The 23,348-nt window shown below is 39.9% G+C and overlaps 1 protein-coding gene across 3 annotated transcripts; it reads left to right on the forward strand.

Moving 5' to 3' along the window:
* Positions 1–3,017: 3,017 nt before the first annotated feature.
* Positions 3,018–22,907, forward strand: mboat1 (membrane bound O-acyltransferase domain containing 1). Of its 3 annotated transcripts, none has more exons than XM_077575740.1 (13): positions 3,018–3,150; positions 4,893–5,038; positions 5,314–5,391; positions 9,015–9,110; positions 14,518–14,573; positions 14,704–14,758; positions 16,615–16,807; positions 18,010–18,202; positions 18,418–18,521; positions 18,606–18,670; positions 20,069–20,201; positions 20,263–20,414; positions 21,552–22,907. In XM_077575740.1, the coding sequence occupies exons 3-13, from the start codon at positions 5,336–5,338 to the stop codon at positions 21,661–21,663; spliced, it is 1,215 nt and encodes a 404-aa protein (XP_077431866.1). In that variant the 5' UTR covers positions 3,018–3,150; positions 4,893–5,038; positions 5,314–5,335; the 3' UTR covers positions 21,664–22,907. The 3 variants fall into 3 exon arrangements, with proteins under 3 accessions (XP_077431866.1, XP_077431865.1, XP_077431867.1); XM_077575739.1 differs by having other exon boundaries at positions 3,022–3,308; XM_077575741.1 differs by having other exon boundaries at positions 3,043–3,150; positions 4,958–5,038.
* Positions 22,908–23,348: the final 441 nt, after the last annotated feature.

A 23,348-nucleotide genomic window follows, 5' to 3' on the forward strand; every position in this document is an offset into this window, starting at 1 on the left:
AAACTCAGATTTCCCGGGAAGATTTCAAACGAAATTTACATGCCGGGTGCTATTGGGTGTTCAGATAGCAGTCTCCGCCCTATTTTGGGCGATTCTGCCCAATTACATCGCGGGATCTTCTGTGACACGTGCTCATTGGCAGTTGTAAACAGGTGACGTCACTTATCACGCGTGCAGTAATCCCCAATTTGGGCGCTAGATGGCACCGTCAACTACAAAACAATATGCTAGTGCAGTTTGTGATTATAAAAACTCTTAAACTCGATATGCTTTTATAAATACAATTATACGAGTTATTGGGATGCTCTTTATAAGGTAAATCCATGTTCATAAATTAAAGCACATATTTGAAATTGTGTGGAGGTGGAGGACCTAAAACAAACTGTGATAAAGCAGATACAATTAAAAATATAAAATGTACCCTAATTGAAGTGGCAATTTAGAACGTTTATTCCATTTGGTACGCTTTTGTATACTCTAACTTTCACCAAAGGTGTAAAAGGCCCACATTCTATACAAACAGCAAGTACATATTTGAATTCACTATAGAATATATCAGGAGCAGAGATATGGTGGTGGTGGCCACACTTTGGTACACATTCAACATGGCCAAGAAGTCATTATCACACCATCCACAGTCAGTGTTGCATGAAATAATCGATTGATAATTGATCACCCTGATTGTTTTCTCCTCTCATTTACCGTTCAACTCACTCTCTCCATCACCAAAACTCCATTTATAATCTCATTTTGGAATATGTAGAATATCAACACTGACGATCAACTGCAATGATTGACTCCTCCGCTCTTTCCAACATACACAGTTTCTCCAGCCCTGATGATCTGGTGACATATTACAATACTGGACTTCATAACATCTTCAACACCCTCGCTCCCCCTTATTTCGGCCATCATTCACTCCTCCCTCACCACCGGAACTGTACCAAAATCATTCAAAACTGCTACCGTTACTCACATCTTGAAAAAAACCGGCACTGACCCCACCAACTTCAACAACAACCATCCTATCTCCAACCTTCCCTTCATATCCCAAATCCTTGAAAAATCAGTTGCCGCTCAACTCCATTGCCACTTATCCTCCAATCATCTGTATGAACATTTCCAGTCCGGTTTCCGCCCACTCCATAGCATCGAAACAGCCCTCAACAAAATCACAGATGACCTTCTCATGGCAGCTGATTCTGGACTCCTCACCATCCTCATTCTTCTTGACCTGAGTGCGGCCTTCGATACAATCAGTCACACCATCCTCCTCAACAGACTTTCTTCCATTGGCATCACCCACACCCCGTTGAACTGGTTTTCATCTTACCTGTCCTGTCGTACTCAGTTCATCCAACTCAAGTCCCTTAAATCTGTCTCCCCACCTAACCCCATTAAAAAAATATATATAAATATATATATATTTATTATTTTATTAAGTCCTCTCTCAACATACTGTACGGTGTCCTTGAGTGGCAAGAAAGGCACCTCCAAATATAATGCATTATTATTATTATTACCTTTGGCCACTCCTCAGCTCTTTACGCACCTGACCACCTTGACCCTCTTTTTTTTTTTTTTAGCTATGATGGGTCACATGGGTGCCGGCCTGGGCACCCGGCGTTCACCAACCAGCACCATCTCCAATTAACTCGTGTCTGGGCGAAATAAAATAAGTTTTAAAAGTAAAGCATCCATCAATGCGACCCATTGCATATGTATTGTTCGATAATACTGTGCACAGCATTTGACAAGAATGTTCTGCAATACCGTTCTAATACAGAGGTATGGTTTCATAGTATTTTAGTAGCTAGGTTGGTAGTTGATTTTAAAGTAAGTAAGACAAGAATGAGGACAAATTGAGATTCGTCTTAAAACAATATTGAGGTCTAATAGTGACTGCTTTCACTATTTATGTTTATTGTTCACAAAATATTGTTTTAAAGCATTATTTATACTGTGCATTTTTCTCAAAAAAATTACATTTGACATTCCTCCAGGCTGCTCGTGTTAATAACGACAAACTACTCTCAAGAATGGGAACAAAGACTTTAAGATTTGGCTTAAAACAATATTGAGATATAATAGTGATGTTTAAAAAAAAAAAAATGGTTCATTGTTTGTCAATTATTGTTTTTATAACATTATTTATACTGCATTTTTGTCTCATGAATGATAAATACATTTTACATTACATTAATTCATTATTTTCTCTACTACTACTACTAATAATAATAATAAGAAGAATAATAATAAAAAAAGTGAATATGTAGAGCAGTTTTTCTCAAATGGGTGGACGTTTACCCCTGGGAATATGCAAGATAATGGGTCTTGTTAAAAGATAATAAAATAAAATAAAATCATACAAAATAAAATAAAAGTTTACTTTGTACAAATTGTACCATATAGCTTACTAGAGGATACAGTATGTAGAGTTTTTCTGAGAAATATAGATATTGGTTGATTCAATCAGGTGATTTTATTGACGGCACTTGATATATTTATATTTTTTATTGTGAGCAACTTCAAATGACGGATTTTTCTTTCATGTAAAACAGGTCGTTTTCTGGACTTCTACTACTACTATAACAAACAAAAAAAGTGAATATGTAGAGCAGTTTTTCTCAAATTGGTGTACGTTTACCCCTGGGGGTACGCAAGATAATGGGTCTTGTTAAAAGGTAATAAAATAAAAATACAATAATACAAAAATTAAATTAAATTAAATAAAAGTTTAATTTGTACAAATTGTACCATATAGCTTACTCGAGGATACAGTATGTAGAGTTTTTCTGAGAGATATAGATATTAGTTTATTCCATCTGGTGATTTTATTGATAGCACTTGATATATTATGTTCGTCAAGGTAAAGAATATTAAACATTTTAAAAACAGGAAATTGACAAGCAACAGTCGAATACACTTACAATTTGAAACAGCAGACTTTTATTTTTAAAGATTCAGGCGGAAGTAGTGCTCATCTTCACTCTGCCGCTGTCAGACTCCAGCAACATGCCAGTTGTAGTTGAGGAGTGAATGAGTGAAAGGCGGTGAAGAAGGAAGGAGCAGGAGGATACCGGGCTGTGAACTGGTTTGACTTGTCACGGGATCTATTACCGAAGGAGCGATGCATTTTAGTTAACCAAGGTAGTTCCTGCCTCGTTTAAAAAGGGCAAAAAGGACGGGTATAGTAGTGTAGACTCAAGTTGTTTATGATGGGCGAGCTGGTGGACAATGTGTTTCAAACCACTGGTTCTCAGTGGCTGCTGCCTGTCAGTGAATATTTTGGATTTCCTCTTACAGTGGTAAGAACACGAACTAATACAGTACTTTATCCAGTCATATTGGTTTGTATCTCACCACACGTTTGTTTGTTTAGAAAGACGCGTTGCCGTGATTTACTGTAAATAATCTCGCACCAGCAAACAAATATGTCACAAAAATATGAATTTATAAGGTCTTGTCTTAGCTTGCTTACAAATTGACGTACTCGGTGTGAAATCTGCACCCGTGTAATTAGAAACAAATCTGATTTAGTCGAAGTCACAGGAAGTCATTTCTGATGAAAGAATGACAACAGGTGGAGGCTCCGGTTTATTATTGCACCTTCTAAAGTGGCATAATTTATAAGGCGTGTTCTTTCTAGAAAACACGAAGGATAAGGCGTAACGCATTTTAATACGATACAAATGAAACTACAAGTCATTTTGAATAGCACAACAATTAAACAAACCATAGAAGTAAAGGAGATGGTCCCTGTTCAGTCACCATGTTTCCCCAAATTGCCAATATATTAATAAATGATGCCTGGGTAAGTAAACTATAAATGAATAAATTCATGTGTAAATTAATTTGAATAAGCCGGCGTTTAGAAATGCTTGGTTTTGGTGCACCAAACCCACTGCAGCTCACTTTATGTGGTTTTCAAATGGCAAAATTAAATGGCAAATTATCCCTTTGTTAGTAAGTAGTACAAAGAGTGAGCGTATACGCAGCCCATGCTACAGACTTACACCGGCATTCAGAAAAGATACATGTTGGGTTTGTTGAAGATTTTAAATAGGGTCACAGAACCCTACCAGTTTCCTGTGCATATTAATTGAACACTTCTTTATTGAAAAATAAATATGATTGTTTTCAAATTCAAGACATAGTTATAAGGTTTACTGGTAACCGCAAAGGCCCCAAATTGAACCTTGTGGAACATCATACGTTTCGTTTTCATATTGCACATATTCGTCCGACCACATACAGTACTTAACTCATTCGCTGCCATTGGCAGCAATAGACGTCAAAAAATAAATTTAACTATTTGTATTAGTTTAACATTTTTTGAATGTATAAGAGTATGAAAGCCTAGAATTTTTTTTGTACATTTAGAACAGATATAATTTTGTTTATTAATCGTGAGTTAACTAGTGATGTCATGCCAATATTTGCAATTACAATTGGTAATCGCCTGCTGCCCCTAATTTTTAATCTTTAAAAAAAAAGTATATATATATATATATATATATATATATATATATATATATATATATATATTTTTAATTTTAATTTAAATTTTTTAAGAAAAGATTATTAAAAATTAGGGGTCTCAGGCAATTACCATTTTTAATTGTAATTAATCACATGACTTCACCAGTTAACTCACGATTACTCACACATTTTAAATCTGTTCTAATTCAATAAAAACAATTCTAGGTTTTCATACTGTTGTTAACAGAAGTGGGAACAAATGTTAAACTAATAAAAATAGTTCAAATTAAATTTTGACGTCAATGGCAGTGAATGAGTTAATATGAAGTGATAACAATAATAAAGAAATCACACAATATGAACATTCTTCAACCAAACCATTAAAAAAAACAAATATATGTGCCACTCAGGTGAACTTTTTGGCGTGTCAGCTGTTTGCTCTGTTGTCTGCCTTCTGGTTTCGTCTCTACCTCAGCCCTCAACAGAGCAACATCCTGGTGAGGCACGTGGTGGCCACTCTGCTTGGCGTCACCTTCATCATCTTCTGCTTTGGATGGTACGGTATTAGGATCCTCCACACCATGCTCACCCACTTGAACTGGAAAGACGTTCATACAGTGTGTTATACTATCCACAGCGCTTGACCTATAAATAGAGTACTTTTAGACACTAGTCCAGTGCAGTTGGCATTAAAGTTCTTAGAGTCTAGCAGGAGATAAATATTAGGGTATCAGGGGGAATTGATGCTTTCTGATGGTCCTTTAAGTGAATAAGGAAGCAGCACAGGTGTTAATAAACTGTAGCTCGTATTACATGTGTCCCTCTCTGCAGGTACTCCATTCACCTCCTGCTAATGGTGCTTGCAAACTACCTTCTTATCATCCAAGCTGACATCAGCAATGTACACAGGTAAATCTCTTTGTGAGTTACTTTCATTTCAATGACACACTTTGGTCATGTCACACATTTGGTGCATTTTAGGTCTTTGGAGATTCTTATTATTAGTTCAGTACAAAATCAATATCAAAAATATGTTTTGTTTATGTTTTGGAAATCTTATGTGGAGTAGCTAAACAGGTGGACTGAATAATTAGAAACTAGAGTTAATATAATCTAAAATATTCTGATTTCCGTTCTAATATTTTCAGATTATGATTAGGATATTTATATCCACGTGCACATAGATTTTGGTAACAATTCATCATAGTTTTTGTACATTAGGCCAGTGGACCCAGCCTTTTTTTTTTTTTGCGAACCCCCAAAACCTTTTTTGAGTATCCTCTCACAAATGTGTGTTGATGGTTCTATGATTATTAAATTATCATTATATTTTATTTCCTTTGAACATTTAATTCTTATGCATTCTTTTTAACGTTTTAAGTACAAGAGCATACATGAAAAAAATACTCATCAAAATAAAGAATAAACCTGCCTTATAGATACATTAACTCTCATAAAGTATCATGTTAAATTTAAAAAAAAAATAAAAAAAAATGTTATAATATTCTTTTTCTATTGTAATCACTGGTCAGCTATTTTTAGAACAGACCGGCTACTTGTGTTGTCCTGTTGGTTTCTTTTTTAAATGTATTTATTCATAAGAATAGTTCACTTTAACAGCAGAAACATCTTTTTCGCGGAGGAGGCTCCTCCTCCACGCATAACACACCTCTTCCTTATCCTCTCTTTGAATTGTGTAATTGGAGGAAATTCATTTCAAAGAGACTTGTTTACGCAACTCTGCAAGTCCTGCTGCTTAGATGTAACCACACACAAAAAAAAAAAAGACAGCCGGTTATTATAGATTATTGGCCCATACCTAAATGAGACTTTAGCTGACAATAAATTATAATTTTTTTCCCTGCGAGGCAACCAGCCGTTAATATTTGCCTTTTCCATCTTATTACACACTGCCTAATAGGATGATGGAAAATGAACTTTGATTTGTGTGTTCCTTTAATAAAATTGACGGATGTTCAAATGCCTGAAAATTGAAAAATAAATTAAAACACAGAATATTAATTCACGATATATGTATTTTACATTCCTTCTTGATAACATTTGTAAAAATATTTTGGAAGTGAAAAATCGGAATTCGGATTTATAACAAAATGGCTTTAGTCACCACTTAACTGTTTTATTGTTTTGAAGCACTACATTTACCTACCCTAGAATCTGTTTCATAGGTAAGCGCCACGGTGAGAAGAGAAGTCTTTCTCGCGCGCGCACACACACACACAGCTCCACTTGCAAAGCTACTCGGAATAAATGACTGGATTGGCTGAATCATGTCATGAGGGGGTGGAGTTACATGTTTGTGTGTTTCCTGTGTGCATATTGTATTTTTTATACTGTAGTAACTAGAAAAGCTAGGATTAGAATATGACTTGTGTAAATCCTCCAAAACCATATAAATAACAAATTTCTTTCGATCAATGTAATATAAGGGTCCGTATAGGAAGGGGTCTGATTTGAGATGCAGACCAGAGTCCGCCTGTTAAGCAATTTTACATCAGGTTATGTAGGTTCAATATTTTGGCCTGTGAAGGAACCTGTATACACAACTGAATACGGTTTGTGCATGAAAGAAAAATCACAGCTCTGCAGGTTGAAAGGAATGCAGGTTTGTCGTCTAGATCGTTTTTGGATAGAATGGGCTCTTTTGTCTCTCGACCAGACTGACCAGTCTGCCGGGCAACAGACTGACAGGCGGGAGAGCAATGATGCAACCGCAGCAAATCATACATCATGTCATGATAGTGACTAAGTAGTTAATTGACTCGAAACACATTCCAGTGCTCTGTATAGCCGCCCTGTTGAAATGCAGGCTGAGTGACGAAACTGCTGATTGAATGTTTGGAAAAGTCAGCCTGACGGGCAATTCTGTTGAATCAAAATAACAGTGGAACTGTGCGTGTGTAATGTGTGTCTATAAGTTTCAAGGGCCTATTTAACTCTTTGCAACTTCTTTTACAATTTGTGTTTGGCCTTTCACACATATTAATATTTCAGGAATGAGACCAAACAAGTCAGGTCCAGTTTTTTTGTGATATTTTTGCGATTGGAGGAGGAGAAAATTGCCGTCTGATTTGAGATTGTTCTGTACTGTTCAGTAGGTACTGCACAGCTGTGTAAACTGTGTCTCAGTTTACACATCTCTTACCAAAAAGTAGTATACCTTAAGTACATAATATAACGTATACTTAAGTATACCTAAATTTATTTTTCAAGTGTACTTATTCTTGTACTAGTAGTACACTTTAAGTAAACTCATTGGGACTAAATTGGAACATTTTAGTACACTTAAAAGTGTACTTAGGTATTTTATAAATAGAGCTGTCAAACAATTAACATTTTTCATCAGATTAATCACATCTTAGAATTTTGATTAATCTCCATTAATTACTTAATAAAAAAAGGCTTTTTTTATCCCCCAAAAATTCCACCTTAATTTGAAGAGCACCAGGTATGTGTTAATTATTTTGACATTTAATGTTTTGAGCACGCCACTGCACACACTCATCCTCCTCTTTTTCTAATCAATGAATTACTTGCATTATTTAAAAGGGGTAAAAAAAATGACCTCAGTATTTTCACATGAACAAATATTCTAAATGTCATACACAAACATTTATTAAATGCTTTACTTTAATGCATGTAATGATGTTTATTGCTCAAACAACCTGTGCTATCTTAAACGTAGCCATTTGCTCTCATGCTAAAGGATCATCTATGGTCAAAATGAATAGTGCGATTAATCTGCGTTAATTCATGATTAATGCGATATTTTTTTGTGATTAATTAATCAGTTAATGCTTTAACTTTGACAGCACTAATTATAAAGTATATTAATAAGCATACTTCCTAGTATATTTACGTACACTATTAAGTATACTTTGTGGTACGCTTATGTCCACAGTTTAGTTGACAGCAAAAAGCCCAGTGATGAATTGACAGGGACCGAACCAGCGAAATTTGGTACTAAAGGTAGCGGCTTTATAAATGAATGCAACCTATAATTTTGGTTCCTTAGCAATGTAAACTTTTAATATATGTTTTAGTATACTTATAAGTACACTTAACATTTACTTGGTGGAGTATACTTCCAAAAAGTACAAGGAAAGTAAACTGGAAGTATACTGTCCTAATTTTGAGTATACTTCAGGCAGATTTAAATAAGCTTCTTTTTGTTAAGGGATACCAAATTATGCATATATTTGCACAGGTCCAGTGGACACTGTGGATTCATTGCATACTCAGCAAAAAAATGAGCCGTCACATTTTTCATGTACGCATGGTCAATATTTGCTAGAATTTAAATGACCTTGTAATCTTGAGGTTTTGTTGGAAGCATTTGCTCATTTGAGCTGGAACTATTTGTGTGCATTCGGTGTAGAAAACATTTGAGCTTGTAATTAATTGGCTCATGGAGTTCTCATGAGAACAAATGTCTTACTACCTCATCATCAAAGTTGGTAAGAAAAGGTAGATTTCGGACCTGTCACAAGAACATCTTTCTTTTTCTCCCTAAGGTATTCCATGGCGATGGCGATGGGATACCTGACCGTGTGCCATGTGAGCAGAGTCTTGATCTTTAAATATGAAATACTGTCCACTGACTTCTCCGGGTGAGAACACTGTCTTTTCCATTAGTAATTTCACTTCACACATTATCAGTTAACTTTTCTGCAATGTACCCTGCATGCTTACACACCTGTGACACGGCCTTCAGTAAATACAGTGCTGCTGATTAACAAGAGGCAGTGTGTGTGTGTGTGTGTGTGTGTGTGTGCCGCCTGTTAACTGGTACTTTGTTAGGTTAAGAAACCAACGTTACATGGGAGGTATTTTTATCCCATTGGCAGTTGTGCCTTATTTTGTTGTAGGAAGTTTCTAGTCTTAACGTTCAAATTTCAAGAAAGTCCCAAGTTTTCCCAAGTATTTATATATTAGTTAGCTGTACACATTATTTATGATTTTTATTTCTCAATGACCCCAAACCAATGTCCTTATTGTCTTTTACTTTACAAATAAACAGAGTCTGCATGAAGCTGAGTTAATGTTTGACCAGCTATAGTGACGTTAACATACATAGCTTTCCGCTCTGTGGGTTTTATAGTATTAGTGACGAATAAAGTTAGATGTCAGATGTTGTGTTTCTTAGGCTACACTCATACTGCCGGACATTTTGCCCAATGTATAAAGTATATCCTCATCTGAGAGCACCTCAGGTCAGATGTGAAAAATATTGTAATTCACATTGCATGAAAAGGTCAGATGCAAGTGATTTTTGGGCAAAAAAAATATCATATTGACCTGTAAAGTAAACTGAGCCATTTTCTCGGGGCATTGAATCAATTACAATTGGACTATTTGCTATCCGAAAGTCCAATCTTCTTCGATAACCAGAGCACTCCTGTTACGATCGTGTCAACATGCTGAGAACACGACATGGATGAATAAGAATATTCACGGGCATGTGTTTCTTATCTCTGAGTTGCAATCATTTTGCCATTCTGTTCTCGATTTGAATCAAAAATATAATCCGTGACTGCCATCTGAGTCGCCCTCTATGACGCTTGCTTGATGAGATAACCTCTTCACTCCACAAAGTCATCTCCGTGAGTCATCACCTTATCGTGGTGGAGGGGTTTTGCGTGTCCCAATGAGCCTGGGAGCTATGTTGTCCGGGGCTTCATGCCCCTGGTAGGGCCACCCAAGGCAAACAGGTCCTAGGTGAGGGACCAGACAAAGCATGGCTCAAACGACCCCAATGATGAGTACAAACATTGGATTTTCGTTTCCCTTGCCCGGACGCGGGTCACCGGGGCCCCCCTCTGGAGGTGGGGCTCGAAGGCGAGCGTCTGGTGGCCGGGCCTATACCCATGGGGACCGGCCGGGCACAGCCCGAAAAGGCAACGTGGGTCCCCCTTCCCATGGGCTCACCACCGGTGGAAGGGGCCAAAGGGGTCGGGTGCGCAGTGAGTTGGGTGGCAGCCAAAGGCGGGGGCCTTGGCGGTCTGACCCCCGGCTACTGAAGCTAGTTCTGGGGACATGGAATGTCACCTCTCTGACAGGGAAGGAGCTCGAACTGGTGTGCGAGGCTGAGAAGTTCCGACTAGATATAGTCGGACTCACCTCCACACACGGCTTGGGTTCTGGTACCAATCCTCTCGAGAGGGGCTGGACCCTCTTCCACTCTGGAGTTGCCCACGGTGAGAGGCGCAGAGCAGGTGTGGGCATACTCATTGCCCCCCAGCTAGCCGCCTGTACGTTGGGGTTTACCCCGGTGAATGAGAGGGTAGCCTCCCTCCGCCTTCGGGTGGGGGGACGGGTCATGACTGTTGTTTGTGCTTATGCACCGAACAGCAGCTCAGAGTACCCACCCTTTCTGGAGTCCTTGGAGGGTGTGCTGGAGAGCGCACCCCCTGGAGACTCCCTCGTTCTACTGGGGGACTTCAACGCTCACGTGGGTAATGACAGTGAGACCTGGAGGGGCGTGATTGGGAGGAATGGCCCCCCCGATCGAAACCCGAGTGGTGTTTTGTTACTGGACTTCTGTGCTCGCCACGGACTGTCCATAACGAACACCATGTTCAAGCACAAGAGTGTCCATATGTGCACCTGGCACCAGGACACCCTAGGCCGTAGTTCGATGATCGACTTTGTAGTCGTGTCATCGGACTTGCGGCCGTATGTGTTGGACACTCGGGTTAGGAGAGGGGCGGAGCTGTCAACTGATCACCACCTGGTGGTGTGTTGGCTCCGATGGCGGGGTAAGATGCCGGTCCGACCAGGCAGGCCCAAACGTACTGTGAGGGTCTGCTGGGAACGTCTGGCAGAATCCCCTGTCAGAAAGAGTTTCAACGCCCATCTCCGGCAGAGCTTCTCCATTGTCCCGGGGGAGGCGGGGGACATTGAGTCCGAGTGGACCATGTTCCGCGCTTCAATTGTTGAGGCGGCCGATCGGAGCTGTGGCCGTAAGGTGGTTGGTGCCTGTCGTGGCGGCAATCCTCGAACCCGCTGGTGGACACCAGCGGTAAGGGATGCCGTCAAGCTGAAGAAGGAGTCCTATCGGGCCTTTTTGGCCTGTGGGACTCCGGAGGCTGCTGACGGGTACCGGCTGGCCAAGCGGAATGCGGCTTTGGCGGTCGCTGAGGCAAAAACTCGGGCATGGGAGGAGTTCGGTGAGGCCATGGAAAACGACTTCCGGACGGCTTCGAGGAAATTCTGGTCCACCATCCGGCGTCTCAGGAGAGGAAAGCAGTGCACCGTTAACACTGTGTATAGTGGAGACGGAGTGCTGTTGACCTCGACTCGGGACGTCGTGAACCGGTGGGGAGAGTACTTCGAAGACCTCCTCAATTCCACCAACACGCCTTCCTTTGAGGAAGCAGGGTCTGGGGACTCTGAAGTGGGCTCCCCTATCTCTGGGGTCGAAGTCGCCGAGGTGGTTGGAAAGCTTCTCGGTGGCAGGGCCTCGGGGGTGGATGAGATCCGCCCGGAGTTCCTGAAGGCTCTGGATGTTGTGGGGCTGTCGTGGTTGACACGTCTCTGCAGCATCGCGTGGACATCGGGGACGGTGCCTCTGGATTGGCAGACCGGGGTGGTGGTTCCCCTTTTTAAGAAGGGGGACCGGAGGGTGTGTTCCAACTTTAGAGGGATCACACTCCTCAGCCTCCCAGGTAAGGTCTATTCAGGGGTGCTGGAGAGGAGGGTCCGTCGGGAGGTCGAATCTCGGATCCAGGAGGAGCAGTGTGGTTTTCGTCCCGGCCGTGGAACAGTGGACCAGCTCTACACCCTCAGCAGGATCCTCGAGGGTGCGTGGGAATTCGCCCAACCAGTCCACATGTGCTTTGTGGACTTGGAGAAGGCGTTTGACCGTGTACCTCGGGGAGTTCTGTGGGGGGTGCTTCGAGAGTATGGGTTACCGAGCCCCCTGATACGGGCCATTCGGTCCCTGTACGACCGATGTCAGAGTCTGGTCCGCATTGCCGGCAGTAAGTCGAATTTGTTTCCGGTGAGGGTTGGACTCCGCCAAGGTTGCCCTTTGTCACCGATTCTGTTCATAACTTTTATGGACAGAATTTCTAGGCGTAGCCGAGGCGTTGAGGGGGTCCGGTTTGGTGGCCTCAGCATTGCATCTCTGCTTTTTGCAGATGATGTGGTGCTGTTGGCTTCTTCAAGCCGTGACCTCCAGCTCTCGCTGGAGCGGTTCGCAGCCGAGTGTGAAGCGCCGAGTGTGAAGCGGTTGGGATGAGGATCAGCACCTCCAAATCCGAGACCATGGTCCTCAGTCGGAAAAGGGTGGAGTGCCCTCTCCGGGTCGGGGAGGAGGTCCTGCCCCAAGTGGAGGAGTTCAAGTATCTTGGGGTCTTGTTCACGAGTGAGGGTAGGTTAGAGCGGGAGATCGACAGGCGGATCGGTGCAGCGTCTGCAGTGATGCGGACGCTGTATCGGTCCGTTGTGGTGAAGAAGGAGCTGAGCCGAAAGGCGAAGCTCTCGATTTACCGGTCGATCTACGTTCCTACCCTCACCTATGGTCACGAGCTGTGGGTCGTGACCGAAAGAACAAGATCCCGGATACAAGCGGCCGAAATGAGTTTCCTCCGCAGGGTAGCCGGGCTCTCCCTTAGAGATAGGGTGAGAAGCTCGGTCATCCGAGAGGGACTCAGCGTCGAGTCGCTGCTCCTCCACGTTGAGAGGAACCAGTTGAGGTGGCTCGGGCATCTGGTTCGGATGCCTCCTGGACGCCTCCCTGGGGAGGTGTTCCGGGCATGTCCTACCGGCAGGAGGCCCCGGGGACGACCCAGGACACGCTGGAGAGACTATGTCTCTCGGCTGTCCTGGGAACGCCTTGGGGTCCCGTCGGATGAGCTGGCTGAAGTGGCTGGGGAGAGGGAAGTCTGGGCTTCCCTGCTAAAGCTGCTGCCCCCGCGACCCGACCCCGGATAAGCGGAAGAAGACGGACGGACGGACTCCACAAAGTCATACCTATGGTCTGAAAACTTGTTTCTCGGAGTGGAGAATGAATTCTTGCATACTGATGTGGAGGGACCGTATGTTAGGTCACGTTTGAAAGTAGTTAATCACATGCATGTATGTCAAACTCTGCTTTGACAGGATATGACGTGACTATATGTAAAAGATCCACGTGTGTTTAAAAAACAAACAAAGCAAATGACACATTGTCTTGTTAAGTGTAAGTGTCATATGTAAACAGGCAAGACTTGCCAAGTCTCATTAAGTCAAAGTCATGGGACTTCTACTCTTATTCAGAAGCATGCTGGAGATGCTAGTCAGCCAAGTCCTCATGGTGATGAGTTTGTTGGCCGCCTCCCATCACTCCACATGACTTTGGGGATGAGCAACCAGAACTGCGCTCAGCATTGAGGCAGTTTAAAAGGGAAGTCCATTTTTGACAATAATATGTTCTATGTAGCCCCGCTAGTCTAAATATGGTATTCTGGTTAATATTGCATTTGTGGAATATGAGTTAAGCAGCAAAATATAGCAGTTTTTATCACTACCAGAAGGCGGCCATTTTGCCACTTGCTGTCGAGTGAAAATGACATCAATGTTGCTCAGGTCTCATGCAACAACCAATCACAGCTCAGCTTCAGAAAACAGGTGGGCTGTGATTGGTTATAGCCAGAGCCCTGAGCAACTGTGATGTCATCTTCAGTTGACAGCAAGTGGCAAAATGGCCGCCCCCCTGAGATTTATAAAAACGGCTGTATATTGCTGCATAACTCATATTCCACAAATGTAATATTAATCAGAATGTCATCTTTAGAATAGTTTTCACATATAACTTATTATTGTCAAGAAATGTTTAAGGTTGACTTCCCCTCAGCCTCATTTACGCATACAGTACATACATACACAAGCGCACATACATACAGCTGACCTCTGTCCACCTCACATTTATGCCATTTATGTCTTGATGAAGGGTACAAGAGTTTGTGGACAAATATATTGTGGTGTTAACCTTGTCTTCTCTGTTTACATTAATGTTGTTAATTTTCTGTGCAGGCCACTGATGATAGTAACCCAGAAGATTACCTCACTTGCATTCCAGCTCCATGACGGTAAGAAAACACCCACAACATGTTTAGTAGTGGAATTAAATGTGCTGGCTGATTGAGGGATGATCAAATGTGTAAAGTTTTTAAATGATGTGCCGGTATAATAAAACATATACTGTACTTGTCATTTTAGGTATGTGTAAAAAAGATGAAGAACTGACCTCAGAACAAACGCAACTGGCAATAACGTAAGTTTGCATAGGGTTACTGCATACAAATAGTTCAATCAACAGTGGCACTCTAATGTTGGTGGGGAAGAGTTGTGTTGCGTTCTTTTCACTGGCAGTGTGACAGTAAGCCTGTTAACATATAAACTGGTTGGTAAAGAGGTAAATGGGTTCGACAAAAAGCTTCAGAACCTCCTCAAGAGGTAGCTTTACAACAATATTTAACCGTATTTACAATTATGTACCAATGGATGAAATAGTGAAGCTTAGGGTAAAAAAAATGTGTGAACGGCAGGTTTCCAAGAGTCTGGAGCCTCAGCGGTCACCCCGGCCCGACGACCTTGGGGGTGATGAGACCGAGCTCTCCAATCAGCATTGAATGAGAACTCACTTTCCTAACCAGTTTGGGCCGCTCCTGAAAATTTTAGTCTCATTAGCTTCACTATTTCATCCATTGGTACATATAAAACTGTTATTGTGGGACTGCTGGAGCATTCCCACATATGTTATTGTGATTTTTCTTCTCTACACTTTTTTTTGCCGTAAAACAACTCCCACATAAAACTTCAGATTTACACTTTCTTCAAAAATTCACACCTCCCAGGATATATATCGTCTGATTCTACAATGCTTACCGTATTTGCACAGTTTAACGTTAAATATCAACTTTCCCCCATTCATTTGACTGACATTGAACTTTTTCTAAGTCCCACTTTCCACGCCCACTTCCATACAAACAAATGATCATAATTGCCAAGTGTCTTATACTACTCAGTGGCGCAGTTAGTAAAGTGCATTGCCCAGTAACCAGAAGGTTGTAGGTTTAAATCCCACCCCCGACTGTACATTGCAAATATATCCATGGCCGTTATAAGTGATATACATGAATACCAACTGACTATCATAACGAGAAGTGGATTATAAGTTCACTGAAATGATTAACATTTAGTGCATTCGATGGTTCGATACCAACTGACTATCATATCAGGAAATTGATTATAATTTCACTGCAATGATTAAATTAATGTTAGCTTTCAGTGTCAGATAACACTTTTTAAAAAATAAATACGCCATTAGCTATGAATTTGAACAAGTCAAGTTAGGTCAGTGGTTAAAGCAATTGCCTCCCACCACGGAGAACCTGGGTTCCAAATCCCGCTTGGACCACATTTTAGTACATTCGATGGTTCGATACCAACTGACTATCATATCAGGAAATGGATTATAGTTTCTCTGATAATGATTCAATCCCACCTTTTGCAGCTTTAAGAGCACCAAGATATACATTTTGCCATCTGCAACATTCCCAGCCTTTTCCAATTGTGTCCCAACATCGGGTATCGCAGACCCGCGACTCCCTTGAATTTAAACAACATTGAACTAAACCGAGGCAGAAGATGATTTTCAACTCATTTCTGAAGTTATTAGAATAAATGACTTTCTCTTTCCCTTTAGCTAAGAAGCACAAGAACAAGGACATGCAGCCACGGTGAATAGTTTGTTCATGTAAATATAGCATGTTGCCCACTGAGAAACATTGCATCATTTGGCATGGGAAAGATGACATGACAAAACATGATTCAAAACATGTTCCATGCATGCATTCAGAGCATTCATTTTTGATTATTGTCATGCTGCTGACATTATTACAGTCATGTGTACTATGAGTTTGAGGATCATATCTATTTAAAAGATTTTCTGTTGTGGATCATGTCCTCTACAGTTCATCACAGCGTTCAATCAAAAGAAATCATGTTTGATAATGAATGTTGTCATTTGTGGATTCACACTATAAGACATTCAATTTTCACCACTAAATTAACGACATGCCTGAGAAAATGGTGTTTTGATTTTTTTTTTTTCTATCCTGTGCGCAGTGTGAGACCTTCTCTCATCGAGTACCTGAGTTACAATCTCAACTTCCTGAGCGTTTTGGTGGGTCCGTGCAATAGCTACAAGGACTACATCGAATTTATTGAGGGCACGCACATCAGCGGCAGGCTCAGGCGATGCGCCGGCTCGTGCAACGGCAACAACGGCTACCGTAAATGTCCAGACCCGTCACCTCTAGTAAGATTCTACTTTCATCTTCCGTTCTCGCGCTCCTTCATCACAAATCGCAAACTCTCATAAGTGAGATACAAGAGCACTGTCAGGGGAGGAAAATGACTGACCAAGGCCAGAGAAAATGGGGTTTTGAATTTTGTGGATTTGTTTAACCCTCTCAGTCAAATGTTTTCTAAACTGCCATTTAAGGTCAACCCAAACATTTTCTTTAAAATACGATTCTGTTCTATGCTATGGAGGACCAAAACGGCCAAAACAAAACAAAAAATGAATAAATAAAATAAGATAATAAATAAATAGCTAAATAATAAAATAAGTGAAAATAAAAACAAATAAATAGAAATAGAAATAAATACAACAACAAATATATATGTAAAAGTAAATGCAAAAATAAAAAGAGCGAGAGAGATTCAAAAAGTAAAAAAAAAAACATATCAAGCAATCAATCAATCAATCAATAATAAGATTCATATATCACATTTTTTTGCCGGTTAGCATGTAGTGCGTCATCAAATGTTATTCAAATGAGGGGGCGGTCCTAAGCGTGTCTTTGGTGTGACGCCACCGCTCCACTATAGCAAACTACCTTTCGATGGTAGAGTGAGCGGGTCGGGAGTCTCGTCGGCTTGCATGGAGAACTCCAGTAATGGACGACTATCTAGTCCATTGTCAAAACGACTTCTTGACGTGTCTTCTTGAGTTTGCAAGACCCCCTCATTTGAATAACATTTCATGACGGATTTCATGCTGACAGCGTCTGCAGCATGAAATAAACATTGACATCAAATTATATTTATTTTAGTCATCTCATTTTTATCTATTTATTTATTTATTTTTATTTTATTGTTGTTTTTATTTCCATTGAAATTTATGTTTTGTGTTTAATTTTTGAATTATATATTTTTATATTTGTTTTTATTTTCACTTTTATCCATTTATTTATTTTATGGGGGCGGCCATTTTGCCACTCGCTGTAGACAAAAAATGGCATCGCAGTTGCTCAGCGCTCAGGTAACAACCAATCCCGGCTCACCTGTTTTCTGAAGCTGAGCCGTGATTGGTTATTACCTGAGCCCTAAGCTGAAAACCAATGACGGTCATTTTGGTCTATTATTTGCTGTCTTTGTTTTTATTTCTTGGATATGTTAAAACAGTAAGTCCCTCCTGTATTCCTTATGTGTGTGTTGCATTTATCATCTCCACAGAATACTGTGTGTCAAAAGTTGTTGGTGTGCTGTGGCTGCATGCTCTTCTTCTTCATCATCACGGCACTGCTGCCAATAAATTACAACTTCCACCCCCACTTTGTCAGCCACGCCCCCTTCCTCACCCGGCTCACCTACGCTGTCTTTTCCATGCAAGCTGCAAGACCCAAATTCTACTTTGCTTGGAAACTAGGTGAGCAACATAGTTTAGTTTTATTCAGCCTTGAACACAGTTTGGCTTAGCCCTATGACTTTTGGTTGACATGTCAATCGTGAGTAATTTCAAGAAGCCATGTCCAGAAAGACACACAGTCTGCCATTTTGGTTTGAATTTGAAGTTCATGTCCGGTGTTGTTCAAAGACATATATAAAAAAAAAAATCATCTTTTTGTTGTTGTGTCATGTCAGGTGAGTCCATCAACAACGCTGCCGGTTTTGGTTTCTCAGGGATTGACGCGAATGGAAAAGCTTCCTGGAACCTCCTGAGTAACGTAGACATCGTGGGGGTTGAGGTACCTTCCATGTCTTTCAGTCTGCAATTCATGCGTGTTGGACAGATTTCAATAAATCATCAATTTATTTGTCATTTTTTTCAGACCGCGACCAGCTTCAAGACTTTCATCGACAACTGGAACATACAAACTGAAAATTGGCTTAAAATGTAAATGCAGTCGATCCCTGTTTATCACGTAGGATACTTTCACAACTACTTGTGATCGGTGAAAATCTGCGACGCAGACGGTGCAAACAGATTTTTTCTTCTTTTTTTTATTATCAACCCCTGCCACATGCTTTGAGAGAAAAGAAGATTCTCACACTTCTCCAATTAAGTGTGCTTGCTTCAAGCTGTTTATTCGTCACCACCAGTTAAAATTTGCTATAAAACAAAGAAAGAAATTAAACATTGAATATTTCAAACCAACAAAATGTTAACTAAAACCATGTACAGGGTTTTCGCAGGTTATAAAAAATCATTAAAAGTTATTTAAATGGGTCTTGCTGATATTAAGGCCTTAAATTCCTTTAAAATACACTAAATACAATGTCCAGTGGCATTAATTTTTTTAAATTCAATTGATGTAAAAACATTGCTCATGCAACAACACAATTTAGCAATAATAAATGTGATAAAAATTTCTGGTGACCGGTGAAGAAAATGGCCTGGAATTCACGCGTTGCTTCATGTTCCAAATAACAATTGCTCTGAATTTGACCAGAAAAAAAGTACTGTTTCTGTCATTAATGTACAACATGAAACACTAATGTCGTCTGGTAGCAGACAAATCAACACAAATCTATGGCTCAAATTCAATTGCTTAGTATAACTTTTTAACATCACAAATTATTTACTATAAACTTACTGTATCAATGAACTCAAAGATACAACCACATTTATATTTGGTAACCATATTTGTCAGTTGTCTGTTAAATAAGAATATGAAAAACCTGAAAAATATTTTACTGTACATTTAGAACAGATATAAGGTGCAATTAATTTGTGATTAATCGCAAATTAGCTATGGAAATCAAGCAGTTATTAATGATTTAAAAAATCTTAATCGATTGACAGCCCTAATATTTGAAGAGTATATGCATATATGTATGTATGTACAGTGTGTGTGTGTGTGTGTGTGTGTGTGTATATACGTAGTACAATATGGGCATTAAATTAATTTTAAGTTGCATAAAAAACAGCACTGAAAAGCATTCAAATAGATTTGCTGATACCTGCAGGCACCCCCAACAAAAGTTCACTCGACTAATGCTAACATATGATGCTAACGGAAAATAGCATAGATGTTACGAGTTCACCGCTGGACGCAAAACACAAAGTCTATGTCAGTAAGCGGGGATTTTTTTTCTTGTCACAATTATAACACAATTCTATGTATTTATTTTTAATATAATAATGTTTAATTTCAAAATATTTTAAAGGTATGCGCTATAGCAGTGGTGTGAAATGTGAACTGCGATGTTGGTTGACTGGTTTAAAGTTTGCATTTACTTTGGCGTAATACGTGTAGTTTTGAACCTGCTGCCTTTTCCCGCCGCTGTTCAGGGTGTGTCACGACCGAGCGCCGCGTCACCGGATGGCCCTGACCTTCATCTTATCTGCCTTGTGGCACGGCCTTTACCCAGGATACTACTTCTCATTCATCACCGCCATCCTGGTCACGATGGCAGCACGAGCTGTGAGTTTTGTCAATTCATACAAAAATGACAAAATTGTACTCATCTATCTTTGTCCACAAGGTTCGAAAATCGTTCCCTCAACACTTCCTGGGCTCCAGAGGTTTAAAGCTGGGTTATGACATCTTGACGTGGGCTTGCACTCAGATGGCCATTTCCTACACTTTCATGCCCTTTCTGCTCTTGTCAGTAGAACACACCATGGCCTACTACAGGTACCTGCATTAGTATTTATAACATGATACTAAGATCTTCATAATGGGGAAAAGCAAAGTTTTGCAATCGTTGTAGCAGAGCAGCAACATTAACTCATTTACTGCCTATGACGGCTATAAACGTCAAAAATTAATTTCAACTATTTCTATTGGTTTAACATTTTTTTCCACTTTTGTTAACAAGAATATGAAAACTCATCATTTTTTTATTGTACATTTAGAACAGATATGAAATGTGTGATTAATCGTGAGTTAACTATCGAAGTCATGCGATTAATTATAATTAAAAAAATACCGCCTCTTGCCCCTAATTTTTAACAATCTTTTTTTTTTAAATAAATTTATGGCAGTGAATGAGTTAAAAAGTATTTTTTTTAAAAGATGGATGGATGGATGGACATTACTACCCGTCCCAAAAACATGAAAACATCAATGACCAGCAGGGGGAGACAGAATAGGAAGCCTGGCGGGTCGTCTTTTAGCGCCGCGAGTTTCTTACAATAAAAATACAAAAACATAATGAAGGGCGAGGGGAAAATACGGAAGAGGATTCAGTGAAGAGAAAAAAATGTTTGGCAGGACTTTGACTTTATTCTCAGAATTCGCATTTTAAAGTGAGAATTCTGACTTTTTTTCTCAGACTTCTCACTTAATTCTATTCTGACTTTAGAGCCGGAATTCTGACTTTAAAATCAGAATTCTCACTTTAATTTTAGAATTCTCACTTTAATTTTAGAATTCTCACTTTTAAATCAGAATTCTAACTTTATTCTCAGAATTCTCATTTTATTCTAGTCTGACTTTAAAGTGAGAATTCTGACTTTATTCTCAGAATTCTGACTTTATTCTCAGAATTCTCACTTTATTCAATTCTGACTTTAAAGCCGGAATTCTGACTTTAGAATTCTGACTTTAGAATTCTGACTTAAATCTCAGAATTCTGACTTTTAAGTCAAAAATCTCACTTTATTCTCAGAATTCTCGTCAGAATTGTGAGAATACTGTAGAGTCAGCATTCTGCGAACCTTTTTATTTTTTTTTTATTCTTGACTGGCCCTAATCCTCTTCCGTAGAAAATATATATTGGGAACAACTATTCCCATTGTGACACCCAGATTGATTCTTGCTGTGTTCCAGGTCCATGTACTTCCACGTGCACATCCTCAGCATCCTGGCTGCGATTATCCTGCATCCCACTCTAACCACAATGACAAAACGCTCTGAAGTCAAAAAGGGGAAAGTACAGTAGCATGTTATTTATTTTTTAAAGACAATATAGTCATTGAATGGGCATCACGAGCCAACAGAATTCTGCCAACAGAAGTTCTTTATTGACAACAGCGTGTACTAGACTGGAGGCTCGCTGTCTGGGTGGGATTCAGGCCAGGACAGTTGGAGAATAAAGACACACACACACACACACACACATGCTCGACTCAAATACCACAAGACATTCACACAAGGAAGACACTAGAGCACAAATATGCGCACTGTGGCTGTGATGGCACACAAAAAGGTTGTTGTTGCGTGGCTGGAGCTTCATTACCCGCTGTTACTAGGCACTCCCCCTGTGTGTAAACGTGTCACAATCAAAACAAGTCAGGCTGTTCAATGTACATTTAGCTTTCAATAGGACTAATATTACCGTTTTAGTCGTAATAATGTACTAAAGAATAATGAGTACAGATGAACGTTCATTAAAAAAATAATAATCCGTTATTACTATTGTATATGGCAGGGTGCACTGGGTGTTGTGTCACTATTAGCATTTTGTGTTGGTGTTCCAATGGGATGTGAACAAGGCAAACAATTTGAAAATAGGTGTCGTATTTCTCCAAGGAATTCCAAACATCCCCCGTGGCATGTTTGTTTTCATATTTTGACTTTCAAATAGGAACGGCTCAGAGAATGTATTATTTGTGAAAAAGTTTACAATCAAGCTATTGTTTAACGTTTAAATATATTTAAATAAACGTGTGTTTTAGGACGAATGTATAATTCTGAAGGCACAAGCGCAGGTAAAATGATCAATGGTGAATTCACAAGTGTTTACACTGATTTATGTTGCGTTAAAATGGCAGAAATTGCTCTTATTTATTTACTTCTAGCAATTTTTAATGGAGGGGAACAAAGTCAGTGTTGCTACCAAAAATGTTGCCGAAGGGAGTCGAGACCAATTTGAAGAGATTATGCTCGTATGTGTCTTGTTGTTTTTACTTTTAATCAATGGAAAAATTAGTCAGTATGATTGGATTGTTCCAATGTGATGGTTGTAATTTTGAACCTTTTTTTTCACATGTGAAATCAAATATACTGTAAGTGAGTGAGCGTGTATGTGCTATTTCTAGTTTATTTTATTTTTACTTTTTAACTTTTTTTGTGTGTGTGTGTGTGTGTGTGTGTGAAATGTAACCAGTAACGCTTCCTGACGACTTGAATTTTGGGATGTAAGTATTTTAAATAAGTATAAATAATAAATACTTGTAACAGAAACATAGTGTGTGTTTTTCTTACTGAGAGTCCCTGTGGCTTTTCTCCCTGATGATGGTGGTCTGTCTTCATTTCCCCTGTGTAATTTGTGTGTGTTTCCGCATGCGTCAAGCCAGAGCTCAGTAGCCATTAATGACTGAGCAGGGGACAAAACAGAAGTAAACAACAAACACGGTTACAGTTAAAGATAAGTTAATAAAACTGAAGTCCATTTGGAGGGACTAATGTTGACTTATTTTAATAGGTTTAAAAACAACAATAGAATTCTCTTTCGCTTTAAACGTTTAATTTCTGGTTACAAAGTATAATTGATCGACAAACCAACAGAAAACAGAAACACCCAAACACAACACAACTGCTTCTACCTACTCGTCTACTTCCGGCTCAGGAACACACTGCCTCTTAGTGGTCGGAGGTATAATACAATTCAAACATGAAACTGGC

This window comes from Vanacampus margaritifer, chromosome 9 (assembly GCF_051991255.1).
Source record: "Vanacampus margaritifer isolate UIUO_Vmar chromosome 9, RoL_Vmar_1.0, whole genome shotgun sequence".
NCBI classification, from domain to species: Eukaryota; Metazoa; Chordata; class Actinopteri; order Syngnathiformes; family Syngnathidae; genus Vanacampus; species Vanacampus margaritifer.

What these genes read in the sequence shown, in the direction of transcription:
- mboat1 (XM_077575739.1), top strand. Translation starts at nt 3,216, where the DNA reads ATGATGGGCGAGCTGGTGGACAATGTGTTTCAAACCACTGGTTCTCAG. An exon ending in ACTGAAAATTGGCTTAAAAT is followed by an intron (nt 18,671 to 20,068) that starts GTAAATGCAGTC and finishes GCCGCTGTTCAG; the next exon opens with GGTGTGTCACGACCGAGCGC. An exon ending in CACACCATGGCCTACTACAG is followed by an intron (nt 20,415 to 21,551) that starts GTACCTGCATTA and finishes GCTGTGTTCCAG; the next exon opens with GTCCATGTACTTCCACGTGC.